Source organism: Notechis scutatus, chromosome 4, assembly GCF_049901735.1.
Source record: "Notechis scutatus isolate UNSWTSFEM ecotype Mainland chromosome 4, rNotScu1.2, whole genome shotgun sequence".
Lineage (NCBI taxonomy): Eukaryota > Metazoa > Chordata > Lepidosauria > Squamata > Elapidae > Notechis > Notechis scutatus.
Genome location: NC_142012.1, coordinates 29,959,866 through 29,975,361, shown reverse-complemented (window position 1 = coordinate 29,975,361; position 15,496 = coordinate 29,959,866). Strand labels below are relative to the sequence as shown.

Below are 15,496 nucleotides of genomic sequence, written 5' to 3'. Positions count from 1 at the left end.
TCTATGTGGCATATTAATAATATACATACATACATACATACATACATACATACATATCTATCATTTAAAAACACAATTTAATTTAAATTGAAATTGAAAACAAGTCAAAGATAAAATGGCAGCAAAATATAGAGCCTCCGCTAATTATCATATAATCATCCAACACTCTCCACTCTCTCCTAGTTCCTGTTTTGAGGGGCTTCCAAAACGCCAAGAGGGTTGGAACCAGCCTCAATCTCAGGGGGATGAGAATTTTTAACTCTATCCAGCTCACAAGTTGTAATGCCTTTCTGTATTAACTCTGACACCAACAGAAGAGATACTGGAAATTAAAACAAAGAGGCAAAAATCTCTCATGTTATTTTCCTAAACTGCAATCTTTATATGTGACTTCTGAGAGTTGCACACTCAACACATTTGAAATTCCAACGCATTTGGAAGACAGTAAGTGAAAGGAAGCTATCTATAAGTCTAGCTTTAAGATCATATCCTATGCATGTGTAAACTGGGCAACTAAGGCCTATGGTGTCAGTAAAAACAAAAGGCAGTTGATTAGCTTGTAGTTCAGCATGTTCAATATCACCCTGTTTTAAAATGGAGCAGCAACCTCTTTCTTATTTGCAAACTATTAAAATTCTGGCCATACCAAACATCAATGTGCAAGAGCTTAACTATCAATTCAAATGCCCTCTACAATACTATTGATGGGAAATATCAGAGCTCCTGTCTCACCCTCTGAGTCAAAGACACAAATTCTAATTTTATTTTGATATAATGTTGAGAGTGGGTATTTTGCACCAGTAACTGGGTTTTCAAATCAAATCGTATTTGTTGCTAAAATAATGCAAAATCAAATTGTATGTTTAATATGTATATGATCTTACATATTCTTTCTGTATATATCCAATATATCAAGTTATCAAGAACTATGGTTTATGGAGGCACCTAGGCTGTAGATATAAGATTGTATCCTTTATTGATTAGTAGAGTGAAATAAGGCCCTAAGGAACCATACAAAGCACAAGTATTATAAGAAGGTAGAATTAATCTCCTATACGTCATCCCTTCCTTTGACCAAAATTGATTTCTGTAACAATTTAGTTATATTATTTAGCTAATTTATATACAATGGTATTCCTCAATCTGACACCTTACAGATATCTTTGAGGTGAAATTCCCGTAATACTCAGTAAATGGGATAATGCATGTAGTTTTGAGGAAAACATACTACTTCCTCATACTGTTCACTTTTCTGTACATAACTGTAGAATAAGTTGTATCTGTCCTACCATCTTAACCTTTAAACACGCAGGTTTACTTACTCTAGATCTTCATCCTCTGAATCAGATTCTTCGCTGTTTCTTCTGCCATTCTTAATCAAATCAGCATGGTTCAGTTCTTCTAAGACTTTATTCACATCAACACCAAATACTTTTTCATATAGCAATTCATATAGAATAGCTAGTTAGGACACAAAACAAATACCAATAGGCATTTGTCACAAACATACTTTAGTTATTATTAAAATAAAAAAGCTCCAAAAGGGACTGATGACAAAACTGAGGACATTTTAAAATTAGGCAGCAAGTATAATTTTCCAGAGGTTAAGCAGCCAGCACCCTTTGAAAATTATTGCAGCAGTTGATTTAGGGAAGCAGCCAGACTTATACATATATTCTGTTAAGGAATCCAGAACTATATTTGTATAACATTTAGGTTTAATAGGAAAATTTATTCTTATTTTGATTTATAGTACATGCAATCTTTCTGTCCATAAGTCACTCAAGGGTGTTAATATTTTAATATAAAATGGAAATAAAAACAAAATAAAAATATTTACAATTATTATTTGGACAATCAAAATATTTTACTTGATTGTAATTATTTGTATTTTATTTTAGATTATTAACTCCCTTGAATGATTGATGGGAATGCTGCAAAGAAGTAAAATTGAAAATCAAGAAGCAGGTTTATCCTTTCCTAAAAAGGGAAACAGAGACAGCTAATTACTAACTGCAATTTACTAACTGCAATTCCCTAAGAAATACACTCTATACCTCTGGGAATAATGCTTTGTATAGGTTAGCAAAAACATTAACTTCAATTACTCTGATAAACTTCAGCCTATCTTCAGGACTTTTCATTTCCAAGTAGGCAAAGTAACTTACGGTTGCAGCAGCAGATCTGAAACCTGGGGTATCAGATCAAATACTCAAAATATGAGTTTTATATCCTGTTCATCTGAAGCATTTCCACAGGTTTCAATTTCCAGTTACCCTATCATGCAGCATTTCCAGGAGCACTTTTTGAAGAACTGGAATGGGGCGTTGGTTCTTACCTGATACGCCTTCTAGGCGAGCCGCGAGGAGCATCCAGCAGTCTTTTGCTCAGCCTGAAAGAAGAGGACTCAAGAAGCATCCCACAGTCTGGATGCTCCGAGCGGCTCGAGGAGAATTCTCCAGACAGTTCTTCAGCTCCCAACTTATATCCCAAACTAAGCATCTGTGGAGATTCTCAGTCATTCATGTCATGGTTGTCCCAAAGGTGCCTTTTCAAGAGGCAACTGGACTTTTTGGTTTTTTGAAAATGGCACATTTGGGATCCCAAACTGGGGGGTGGGGGGTGGGGGTTTGGCTGTTCTACCATTACTTATAATCAATTTTACCACATCCACTTGCAAACACATTCATGTAGATGAAGCAAACAACCGAATACCACATCCATTTTTATACTATGTCCATTTTAGGTACGGTACACACATATACATATTTTACTAATAGCTGTGTTTAGATATTTTAAACTACAATTCCAGCTACAATATAATTTAGGTGGACAACTCAAATGCAGGAACTCATCTTAATATATATTTCATGGATACCTGCCACAAGGGCTACTAGTGCACCCAATTCACTTGGTTTTCATCATTTGTTATGTTAGTTTACAGAAAATAAGTTATTTTTGTTGCTGTTAATTTTGTCACCTATCTCACTGTGGGGGATACACTAGGCAGCTTACAACAATAAAAATGAGAAATGAGAAGAACTGTAAACATAACAGTAATAAAATAATGGAACAGTGGAACCTTGGAGGGTAGAATGTTCCAGAGGGTGGGCGCTGTAGCAGGGAAGGCACTTATACTGGATACCAATAGTCGGAGTTCTTCAACTCTCTCTATCAGCATTTACATTTTGGTTATATTTTTGCCTGTTAAAACAGCCGCACCACATATAGAAACATGCAACTATGTGAGGGATCTCTGATTCCTAACTACGATTGCATTTCAAAGTTGATATATCATATTAATACTTACACTGACAAAGAGCAGCCTTGATTGTGTAGTCTATAGGATAGACAATATCATAATGATTGCCATTTGAAAAACACAGCAATATCTAAAAAAGAGCACAAGAATACTTAAGATATAATAGTTAACAAATTTACACACAAATTAAAGACTAGCACAATACTTCCTACATTACTTCTGCAAAAACCTCACAATTCTTCAAGTTATAAGCGTTTCAAGATATATTACAGTTGGATTCATCTTACCTTGTCGGGAAAGCCATTTTCAGTTATATAAGAAGGAGTGCAGTTTGGTTCCCGATATATTATAAAATCTTTTCTAGAAAATGTATAAAGGGAAAAACCATCTGTAAATCACAAGTTTTATCATGAAATGGATAATAAATAAAAATAGAATAGACTGATCTTTATGAAACTGTGCATGAATCTTTGTTTAATGAGTTTATATAATTCAGGAAAAATATATTGTGAATTCTGCAATGGCAACACTATTAACTGCAAGACTCAGGTCAAGCAGCAGGAATTGGCAATGGCTCTTAGATGGAACAGGACTGCTTAACAGAACCTGATATTCTCTCCACTCCTCCCTCATGACCAAAGTTTCACCCTTATCTGCCTTAAAATACGTCTGCCTTAAAACTGTCAATTAAATAAGCCTCCTTGGATCTTTAGCAGAGTAATACCCAATTCTAAGCCTATTCTGCAAACTTCACCAAAGGACCTACCAAATGTGATCAACCCTCAAGCCATGAACAAGCCTAGCAGCACTAATCACACACAACACTTCACATCATGCACGTAATGCCTTAAGTTCCCTGATTTCTTAAACAGAATGTTAGAATATACAGGTAGTCCTCAACTTACAACCACAATAGGGCCCAAAATTTATGTTGCTAAATGAAACATTTGTTAAGTGACTTTTGCCCCATTTTACAGCTTTTCTTGTTACAGTTAAGTGAATCATTACAGCTGGTAAGTCGAGGACTACCTATAATACATTATATATTATATTCCACTTTGGTTTTATCCATTCATCTGTTTTCCAGGCAATGTTAGTAGCTTATATATTTGAGCAGCCTAATAAACAGACTAATCCGCTATAGCAGCATTTATATTGGAAAAAAGTTTGTTGATATGATTCTTCCTTTATTCCTACTCTTCTGCCCTTGTTCTCCAAGTATCTGGTTGTGAGACCCTGTTTCTGAAGCTAAATCAGTTGGAATTGTTACTGTTTTATCAGTTTCCCTGCTGTACAGCAGCCTCCCTGTCTAAGCAGCTGAATGACATCCCAGAATTGGCAGTGGAGTTCCATAGGCTTCTGATCCTATGGAATCTTCCATTGCTGGGTTTGGTCTCAGAAGCAGCCTGAGTTCACGGCTACCCTGGGCCTATCTCACATCATCTTGAATCCGATTAGAGGCAGCGGTCACACACTAGATATGATTTTTTTTGTCGGATTATTGGCAATGTGATCTGATGAGGGAATCTACCACTATTTTCTCCCCACTCTCCTTACATGGTGAGATCACATCCTGGTTTGAGATTCTCTTATGCCATCTGTCTCCACAAGGAGCCCAGACCCATTTGAGAAGTATGTCCCCAGCAACTGATGGACCCAAATGGGTACCAGAGGGATCTGAGGGATATCCCTGGGGCTTTACTACACAGTCCTGCCAAAGCTCTGGTTATGTCCTAGAACCAAAGAGTGGCCAAGGCTTTGGATAGGATAGCCCCTGTGCACCTTCTCCTGACCCACTGCTCCAGACTCTGCCCATGGTTCACATAGGAGCTACAGGTTTTTTAAAAGAGCTAAGAGACACCTAAAGTGCCGCTGGATGAAAAAAGGGATGAATCCATCCAGACACAATTTAAACATTGCTATTAAAGCCTACCAAATGTCATTAACAGTGGCAAAATGCCATTATTTCACCTCCCTTATTGCATCCATAGTATGTTATCTGGCGACCTTGTTCAGGATCACCCAGTCCCTCCTGGGACAGAAGAGCTCCTAAAGATAGTCTGAAATGACCATTTTCAGGGCCATGCAGAGGAAATTATTGAAAACTAACAAAGTCGTTTGGATTCACTTGGAACCCATGCATGTTGCAGGTCTATCTGAGATGCATGGGGAAAGGTCTCAGCCAGTTATGGGGAAAAGTTTGATCCCATTGAACCTGCTGAAGTGGGATACGATTCTTGATACTGTCAACCAACCTATTAATTAGATCCCTATCCCTCCTGCATGGTAGAAAGCCTCCAGGATGATGACAGCCAGTTGGATTCAGACACTGACAAATTTTTCATTGCAGGAGGAGATGTTTCTGGAGCCTTTTAAGAAGGCCCTGTTCCACATGCTCCTCAAAAAAACATCTCTTATCCCACCTGTCTGGACAATTTCTATCCAGTCTCCACCTTCCCTGTTAGGGAAAATGGTAGAGAAGGTGGTTGCCTGGCAGCTTTATGGGATCCTGGATGAAATGGATTATTCCACCACTACAAAATAAAATTGATCAATTTGTTTGTATTTTTCTAAAAGCTGCCACATTAAAAACATGCATTATATTGGTTTGAGCATTATTCTTTTGAACCTTAAAGAATTATTTCTTACTTGAACATAAGAGAAAGGGCGCTTATTTCAACTTGTCCAACCCATTCCTATAGTAGAAAGAGAAAAAAACATTTTAAGTAAATAATAAGTAACATGTAAATAACCAGTGAAATTCCCAAAGGTTATTTAAGAACCCTTAAATCACTAGCAAGCAGCAATAGTTAATACTTTGGTTTAACCTTTGTCAATTTCAAATTATAGGAATTATGACCCAAGTTGTAATATAACATATCTCGATGGCTCCAGATTGGAAAAAGTTTAATAAAGCCTCAATGAATGTGCATTTCTTACAACTCACCAATATTAAAGTTTTTGTAATTCCACAAAAGTTTTCATGAATTTTTAATTCATTTAAAATCAATTCTTTCCATTTTTAGCATATGCTCCTTATTCTTCCTGAAGCATGGCCGCCTGGTATACAAAATATCCTGTCCAAAAAGTCTTGATCCATAACCTTATAACCTTATTGAATCCTTCAATTCCTGCATGCTTTGCTTACACAGGCAGAATGTATCCTAGCTACTCCTATTTTTGCTCTCCTGTATACTGTTGGGGTCCTATCCAACAATACAACCTGAGAACAGAACAGAACTGCCTCTAAGCAGTTTAACCAGAGAAAATAATCCCTGACTTCAAATTCCAAATACTACCTTTTTATGTGAAACAAGAATGGAAACTCGACAGTAAGGCTTAATGCATAATGAAAAGTATTAAAAACATTGGCCTTGTCTCCACTTCCAATGATGCTGCAGTTCAAATATGCGAAGGATCAACTGCATTTTTATCCTTGCCCAGTATATAGAAAGAACTCAAGAGAAAGTCAAAAAAGACAAGAGCAAGAAAGAGCAAGAGCAAAAAAGAGCAAGAGGCAATATACAAAAATGCCAAAACAGATATGCGTTAAATATGCCCCCTCACAGCCTGGCACTGGAGACTTATTAATTACATTATTCCAGACAGAACAATAGCCTATTTTGTTCCAGCACTAATGCCTTTTATTCTTCTGGCTTATCATTTCCTTTGAAGAGCCAACAGAAAAGAATTATCCCACCATTACCTCAAGGGAGAAGCTCAAAAAGTAGTAACTGAACTTCAATCATTCCAATTACCATGAACACCAGAGCCAGATTAATATGCTCCCTAAGTGAGTATCACAAATGGACAACCACTCTCCCTATTTTAAATTTACAGAAGCAAATAAAAACTTCCCTACAAATTTTATTCCTCCAATCCCCAATTCTACTTGCAAAACTAGGTGGAGAAGCTATGGGTTGTTCAGTAGGTTGCATAGACAAATTACACAGTGAGGTACTTTAATGTCTCTACCACAACACATATTAAGGCCTGTGATTCTACACTCAGTCCTCAATACCTCCTGCAAGGCTTTGAGAATGGAGGCAATAGCACTAGCAATAGCACAGACTTATATACTGCTTCACAATGCTTAACAACTCTCTCTCAGCGGTTTACCGAGTCAGCATATTGCCCCCATCAAGTTGGGTCATTTTACCGACCTCGGAAAGATGGAAGGCTGAGTCAACCTTGAGCCTGGTACGATTTGAACTGCCAAATTGCAGGCAGCCGGCAGGCAGCAAAAGTAGCCTGCAGTACTGCATTCTAACCACTGCACCACACAGCCATCCTCAGATTAGAGGAAAAGCTGTTCTATATGAAGGAACTGCCACCCAGAATATCTATTGGGCTCCTCTGTTCACCTCCTAGATGGATGGGGACTTAGTTAAGTGCTCTCTGACCATCCAGATCACACACACAAAAACTATATAGGAAATATGGTCTTGTTAGATTCCCAGGAATTATTAGTCAGGAGTTTTATCCTGATAATAGATTCCTATACTCATTGCCTTCCTTTGACTTATTATTTCTAATCTTTCAGCAAAAACAGTTTATTCACTAAGTCATTTTAAGTTTCTGACAAGAGAAAAGATATGCCAAAACCCATTTTACTGCTTAAGGAAGTATATCACCAGGAATCACTGATTCCTTTTCATATGCACTATTCGTTATTTTTGTGTATTGTGTGAGGTTTGTCTTTCTTTTGCTTTATGCAAGCCATAATAAACAAATGGGTATAAATAAATCTCTATTTGCAATAAATGTGCATTTTCTGTATAACTTCAAATCTCTCCAAAACACTTGAAGTAGTGGGTACAAATAGTCCTTGATTTACAATAATTCATGCATGCCTGTTTGAAGTTGCAATAGCACTGAAAAAAGTGACTTATGATCATTTTTCACATTTATGTTGCAGCATTCCTATGGCCACATGATCAAAATTCAGATGTTTGGCAACTAACTCATATTTATGACAGTTGCAGGGTCTTGGGATCATGTGATCACCTTTTGCAAACTTCTGACAAGCCAGATTCACTTAACAATTGTTGCTAATTTAACAACTGCAATGATTCACTTAACACTGGCACGTAGTAACAAAGGCTGTAAAATAGAGCAACATTCACTTAACAACTGTCTTGCTTAGCAATAGAAATTTTGGGCTCAGTTGTGATCGTAAGTCGAGGACTACCAGTAGTTACCTGTACATTTACTTTTAACCATTATTTGAAAAACTGTTACATGTAATATCCAAAGAAAGTTCATTTGCAAGATTCAGTCCTTAAGAGAATGAGATAGCTCAAATGTTATATATGAGGTTAATTTGACAGTACATACTTGTGGATTTTCCAGGCGCTTCAGATATTCCTCAAATGACCCCTCTATAAACTGTAAAGCATAAAAATGAAGAAGTATTAATAGCACTGTGAAACATCCAGCTTTACTCCTAAGTAAAGTTAACAAGGCTCACTTTTGTAAAAAGATTTGATCAAGGATCCTTACTTCTAATCTTCAAATTGTGGAGACTTACAATTTACTCATAAGTAAAACTCCAGAAATTATAGATATAGCTTCTGAGTAGCATCTAGGAACGCACCAGGTCATATATTAACTTCCTTTCCATAATTGCAAGCGGGTAACTCGGGGAGACATTGGGACACTGTGGAAAAAGCTCCAGGCTATTTATAAACTTAGTGACTTTCAGATGTAAATGGACTTCAAATCCCAGGAATTCACTATGGCTAAGAATTCTATGAGATGAAGCTGCATCGCTGCAAGTTCTCAATGTTTATAAATGCTTTACCACAGAAATTTCAAAATTTTGAAATAATGCATGTATCTTGGATGCATCCAGTTCTCATGCTTCTATATGCCAAAGTAAATGCATTTATCATATTAACACACAGACACACACGTATATAATTATATTGTCAGAATATGTTAACCACTTGTACACCCAAAGCATTCTTAAAACCTAATGAGTCATGCACATGTATATAGTATGTAGGAAAGTTTTACTGAACTGCCTGATATTGATGTGGTACATATCACAATGAACTGGGTTTCACCTATCATAGTTAAATAAACCATGGTTAAATGACAAGTAGTTGAGTTTACCCAACATACAAAACCATAAAACATGGTTTAGCAACTACAGTACACTAAACCAAAAAACAGCAAACAGACCATGGATTTTTCGTGGATATGAAAACCTTCATATCCGGAGTTCGTTTCTTCCCATAAAGCAGGGGTGTCAAACTGGCAACCTGGATGCATCATGCACAGGCCACGCCCATCTCAGCTCCGCAAAGGCAAAAAAAATCACAATGTCACATGACATCACATGACACAATCAAGATTGACACCCATGTCATAAAGGAAAACAAAAAAATTGATCATCATGATATGGTAATAAATGATTTATTTAGTTTTTTATATTTTAGCTTCTGTACATTATAAATCACATCATTTGACACAAGGAATAATCAAGAAGTGATCTATTCAAACACCACCCATAGATCCTCTTAGTTGGAATAAAATGACTGCTTATGGCAAGTCATAAGCAAAATTGACCATGCGTTTTCTCAGAGCATAATCGTAGAAAAATTAGATGAGCTTAAAAGGTTCAGAATGGCTTTATTAGTTATCCATAATATAATAATGTTTTTACCGCTTCAAATTTCTCTCTGTTTTTCCTCAGATAATTTATACAGGCCATCCTAACATCAAGATGCTGCGACTGCGAGTGGAAAACCTGGAAAAAAGTTATTTAAAAAAAGAGTTCCAAATTTATGTATATTTACTTACAATTTGAAATCTAAAAGATTAAAGTTGTTAAATTAGAGCTAGAATTCAGCTTTAATTTATAAATTAAATTGCTTTTACCCATTTTAAAATAAGCTGTCAAAAATGATTATCTTTATTTAAAATAACATATCCAGAAGAAACCATCTGAGTCCAATTTATATTTTGGAAATGATATTTTTATTAGAACAATAGTTGTTTCATTTATCTAGAAAATTAAAAAATAAATGATCTCTTATCCTTCAGAACTGAGGCTATCTATTCAACCACCATATAAGTTAGCGACAGTTATTTCCAGTGAAGCGAAGTAAAAGACCTAATTCAAAGAAACCATGGACTCCTCTCAAACCTGCACGTAACTAGTCACAGGAATAGCTAGACATAGATATATATTAAATCAATTTTAGCACTTCTCAGATAAATATATGACAGGATTATTAAAATACAAAGTACAATACAGTAATGCAAAATCTCAAGAAACCAATATCTGAAATTTTAAAGTTCAAGGACCGGATGAAGGTGAAGGCACTTAAAAGCTACTTCTTTACAGAATAGAGCATGTTGATACATGTTTTGCCTGAATAATGAATCTATGAGCCAGTATTGAGACAGACTTGTATTTAAAATGGCTTTGTGTGTGTTTTCAAAGCTGCAGGATATTGTTTTATCAAAGCCCTAAAAACTGCATCTGAACTAAAAAAAACTCCAGCGCCACAATAATGGACAGGTTTACTGTTACTTGCTTTTTTGAATATCCTGTCTGATGAACAGTTCTGAAGATCGTCAATTTAGATACTCTTTAAGGTCCTGAAAAAACCGTGTGGGTTTTTATTTTGACAGATCAACACTTGTACTGACTAGATTTTATAACCATTTGTTCAGGTAGTCCTCAATGTACAACTATAACTGAGACCAGAATTTCCATGGTTCAGCAAGATTGCTAAGTATCAATTTTATGACCTTTTTTTGCTACAATAAAGTGAATCACCACAGCTGTTAGGTAAATTATGCAGTCATTAAGCAAATTGGGTTTCCCCCATGTTTTGCTTGTCAGAAGCTGGCTAGGAAGATTGCAACTGGCAATTACATGATCCTGGGATATTGCAATCATTGTAAATACATGATGGTTGCCAAGTCACATAATCATATGGCTGTGGGGATGCTACTACCTTTGTAAGTGCATAAAACCAGTTGTAAGTTGCTTTTTTCAGTGCTACTGTAATTTCAAAAAGTTGCTAAATTAATGGTTGTCCCTGGCCTGCATTATTTTACAGCCATTTGGAATGCAGCTATTTCCAAAGAATTAGCTATGTTGGCCTATTATAGCAAAATCTGAATCCGTGGCATCAAGGAGCTGGCTGTATCCACAGTCTTCATCCTGTTAACTTAGCCAAAAAATTCTATCCAATTTTCTGGATTCTCAAAATACATTGAACCATAAGCTATTAACCATAAACTAGTAACATCCACTAAAATTTAGTATAATCTGATTGGCTAGATTGTGGTTTAGTGTTGGGTTAACCTGGAAACAACATTTCTCCCTTAGAAACATTTCTTTTATTGACATTTGAGAAGGATCCAAAACTAGCTGACTCAATCTATTGCAGGCTATATAATGACAGACAATATGACAACATTCACCTATTTGGGACCACAACTCCCATAATTTCTGTTCACTGACCCTATGCTGGGTTTACAGACTTGGAATTCAAAGCAATTGGAGGAAACACAATTGCTTACCTCATAAATTCCACAAAGGATATGCAAATCAAGGCAAGAACTTCCTGATGAATATTAACTTTTTGGGGGAACCATCCTAAAGTATCTCACACCTAATAATTCCCCTCTGATCATCAAGTACCACTTTCATGTCAGAATCCAATGTTATGTGGGGGGGAATGAAAGTATATCAATATTCTGGAAAAGCTTCCCATTCCTGTCTTTTTTTAAAGTGCCTAGTCATTAGGGTTACAGGAAGCTAGCCTAAATTAAAGCAAGCCAGCCCCTTGGGGCATCTATTTATTCAAAAGGCCAGACATCCTGCAGGCTGCATTTAAATGCCAGTTGAGACCCACAAATACCCTGCAAGTCTGCTGAGCCACAGGAAAAAGAAAGCCAATCCATTTCAATGAGTTTTGAAATTTAATGGAAAAGATTAAAAGCTTTGGATCCTTTGCAGTTTTTCTTGTTTTGCATCTCATCCACACCATGTGTGTGCCCAATGAAATTATTAAGACTTAAATGGGCCAGAGTGCAAAATACAAAAATAATCTCTTCTCCTCCTCACCCCCTTTTTTTTCTGGGCCAACAAAATATTTTTTTTTCCAACAGGAAACAAACTTAAACGCCAAAATAACTTTCTGGATGCAAAAGTGAGATTTCAGTCTCCCTAGAACAGGGGCCTCCAAACTTGGCCGCTTTATAAGCCTGGAGGACTTCAACTCCTGGCTGGGGAATTCTGGGGGTTGGTAGTCCTCCAGGCTTAAAGCGGCTAAGGTTGGAGACCCCTGCCCTAGAAAGGGCTAGGATGAGCGACCATCTAGAGTCGCTGCCATAAGGGAGGCCTGGAGACTGAGTTTCCATCCCGAATTTTCTTTCCCAGGTAGCTTTTTTCCCCTTATAAAAGCCGCTATACCTTAACCGCTCCCCTTTCGCCCTGGAGGGAGCCCGAAGCGGAAAGCTTCCGAAGTAGCCGCCTCCAGGGCGGCTGCCGTTTGTGAGAGCCCACAGCCGGCCCCGCACAGCCAACGAGACCTCCTCCTCGCCCGGCCCAGGGGAATTTCGATCCGCTGCGGCCTACGGCGAACCAGGGGCTGGCTTGCTCCCCCATCGATTTGCAGCCGTTGATTCTATTCCCCCACCGCAAGCCTCTCGTCGAGTGACGGGAATAGTATGAAACAAGTTGGGAGAGGAGCCCGACGAGGTGTCCTCCACCTCTCACTCCGGCCCTCTGACCCGAGCCGGGGCTGCTTTTTACCTGCTCGGCCACCGCTCGGAAGAGGCACGAGCCGTCCTTCGCCACCCGCTTGCGGTACAATCCCCGAGACCGCAAGGAGTCGTCCATGGCAGCCTCGGCAGGGCTCGCCACGCCGTTGCCCAGGCGGTTCTGCTGCTCCTCCTTGCAGCCGGTCGCCTCCTCCATGTTTGTTTATTGCTCCAGAAGCGGCAGGGAAAAGTCTTTCTCCCTTCCCCGCCTGCCCCTTAGTTAGCCCCACATGGCTGAAAAAGAAACTAGATGGCTATACAACACAGGGCGACCGGCATGGAAAGCAACCCGCCGGGAAAAGCTGTCCGAAAGCGAGAGGCGCCGGGCTCACGTTTGCAGCTCGCATGTGGGACTCTTGCAAGAGGCGCCGCTTGAACCGCAGACCTGCTGCTTTTTGTTGTCCCCCTTCGGCCTCCTCCTCTGGACACCCGCCGGGCCTCTAACCCCAGCGCGCCCGCCCTCACTCCCTCCCCAGTTCAGCTCCCGCCGGCGGCAGCTTTGGCGCGTCCCCGAGCTTCCCCCTCGGAAACGAAACCTGTGGCGTTTCCACTGAAACGGGCAGCCCTTCAAAAGTTTGTTTTCACTTTCAGAGCCAGACCGGCACTCAGAAGGTATGCTGGGAGTTGTAGTTCGACTCCAGTAGGAAGTGGCGGTGGGGGGGAGGGCGATGACTCCGCCTATTTCTTCCCGCCTTGTCTGGCGGGCTTCCTACCGAGGGGGAAGCGGGCAGGCGGGCGGGGCGGGAGCTGCCGAGTTGTTTGGTGACCTTGGTGTTTGCTGTGATTACGTCCGTCTGATTGATTAGAAGACGGGTCTGAAAAGAGGTGTTTGCTTGTGTACACACCGCGGAGCTTTACATATCCTGCAGTTGCCTTTCCGTAACATGCACAACTAAGGGTAACTGAACTGTTTGGCTCAGGGGTCCCCAAACTTGGCAACTTTAAGACTTGTGGACTTCAACTCTCAGAATTCGAATTCTGGGAGTTGAAGTCCACAAGTCTTTAAGTTGCCAAGTTTGGGGATCTCTGGTTTAGCTCAAAAGTAAAAAAAACAAGGGTCCCGTTCAGTGTTTCTTGACCTTGGCCGTTTGAAGATAAGTGGATTTCATATCCACGCATGGTTGACAGACACTGATCCAAATACACAGAAGACATTGAATAAAAAAAACAGCTCAGAGCTTCGTACATTTTTCCCTCCTTCCATTCAGTGGTGGTTTGATTCTGAGAGGTTGCCTGACAAATCCCTGCAGTTTTCTTGGCAAGTGTAACAAGAGGCTAATAGTTAAATATTTAAAATTGTAGTTTTCTTAAGTTTCTTAAGTTATTTTCTGCTCTTGAAAGCATATGTCAAAATTCACCTCCGTTTGTCAGGGATAAATCGAAAGAAGTATGCTTGCTACCTTGAGTTGTATATGGAAAAAAAGGATAAAAGCCTAATAAACGTATACTGTATAATACTGTATAATAGTCATGGGTATATAATTTATAGCCTAACCTAGGCAATGTACTTAAGTCTTTGCTGATTGAAAGTATGCCCAAGTGTGTGTAATGGGGCTTCCCTCAAAATATTTCCTATCCCCCTCCTCTGTCTTCTATATATATATATAAAAGCGAAATACTATTCGTGCATCATCACAAAATCTCCAGGACCGTAAAGCCTCCAAACTTTGGCACATATGTTCCTCTTGACTTCTAGGTGCTCACTAAGAAAGGATTTTTTTAAATGACCATCAGAGCGTTAGCATTTCATATATTATTAACACACTCTGATGCTAAGGAGTTCTACTTCCACCTCCCCACCTGAAAAGAAATCTGTTCCAAATGCAAAACACAAGTAGAGGAGAGGAGTTTCAGTTTTAGTTTCACAGCACCAACCAGCTTTAGTAGAGAACAGTTGAGCTAAGCCATGCCCAGGCTCCTTGCTGTCTCTTGCTCACACAGCAAATACTACAATCTCAAATACTCAATGGAGTCATCACTCAGCACAGTTTAATTCAAATTTCTGTAATCAATTTTTAAAATTCTGTATGCATTGACTTCAGTGTAGAAATTTTAATTTTAACAGTTCCTTTTTTCTTGTGACTAATTTGTTCACATCTGGCTTGATAAAACGTTTTGAAGAGCTTGTAAAAGCTATCCAGTGGCCTAGCACTCAAATTTTTTCATATGGCTATCTATTTTTTATGATACTGTACTATAGTTTCTATAATACTTTATAGACCCTAGATGGCACCAAAGTCCTACAGACTAGAGCAAAAGATAAGAAACAGTTTAAACTCTAAATTTAAGAGGTCTTTAAGACAATATTATGTTTTGGTCCTGTTATTTAATAAAACCTCAAATATATTGATAGTTATTAATTAAAATTTCATTTGATTCTTGTTTAATATTTATATGTACATATTTTAAAATGCTCAAACGAAAATAAAACATGCTATATCATAA

General features: G+C 38.5%; 1 protein-coding gene across 1 annotated transcript in view; it reads right to left on the bottom strand.

Annotated features, from left to right (window-relative positions):
* OTUD4 (OTU deubiquitinase 4) overlaps positions 1–13,699 on the bottom strand; it is a 28,733-nt gene extending 15,034 nt beyond the window's left edge. The window contains exons 1-7 of the mRNA XM_026668792.2: positions 13,044–13,699; positions 9,933–10,016; positions 8,600–8,650; positions 5,912–5,958; positions 3,550–3,622; positions 3,311–3,392; positions 1,323–1,461 (exon numbers count right to left, since the gene is read on the bottom strand). Of these exons, the coding sequence (XP_026524577.2) occupies positions 1,323–1,461; positions 3,311–3,392; positions 3,550–3,622; positions 5,912–5,958; positions 8,600–8,650; positions 9,933–10,016; positions 13,044–13,208 (641 nt within the window). The 5' untranslated portion in view covers positions 13,209–13,699. The remainder of the gene's footprint in view (positions 1–1,322; positions 1,462–3,310; positions 3,393–3,549; positions 3,623–5,911; positions 5,959–8,599; positions 8,651–9,932; positions 10,017–13,043) is intronic.
* Between the last annotated feature and the right edge of the window lie 1,797 nt (positions 13,700–15,496).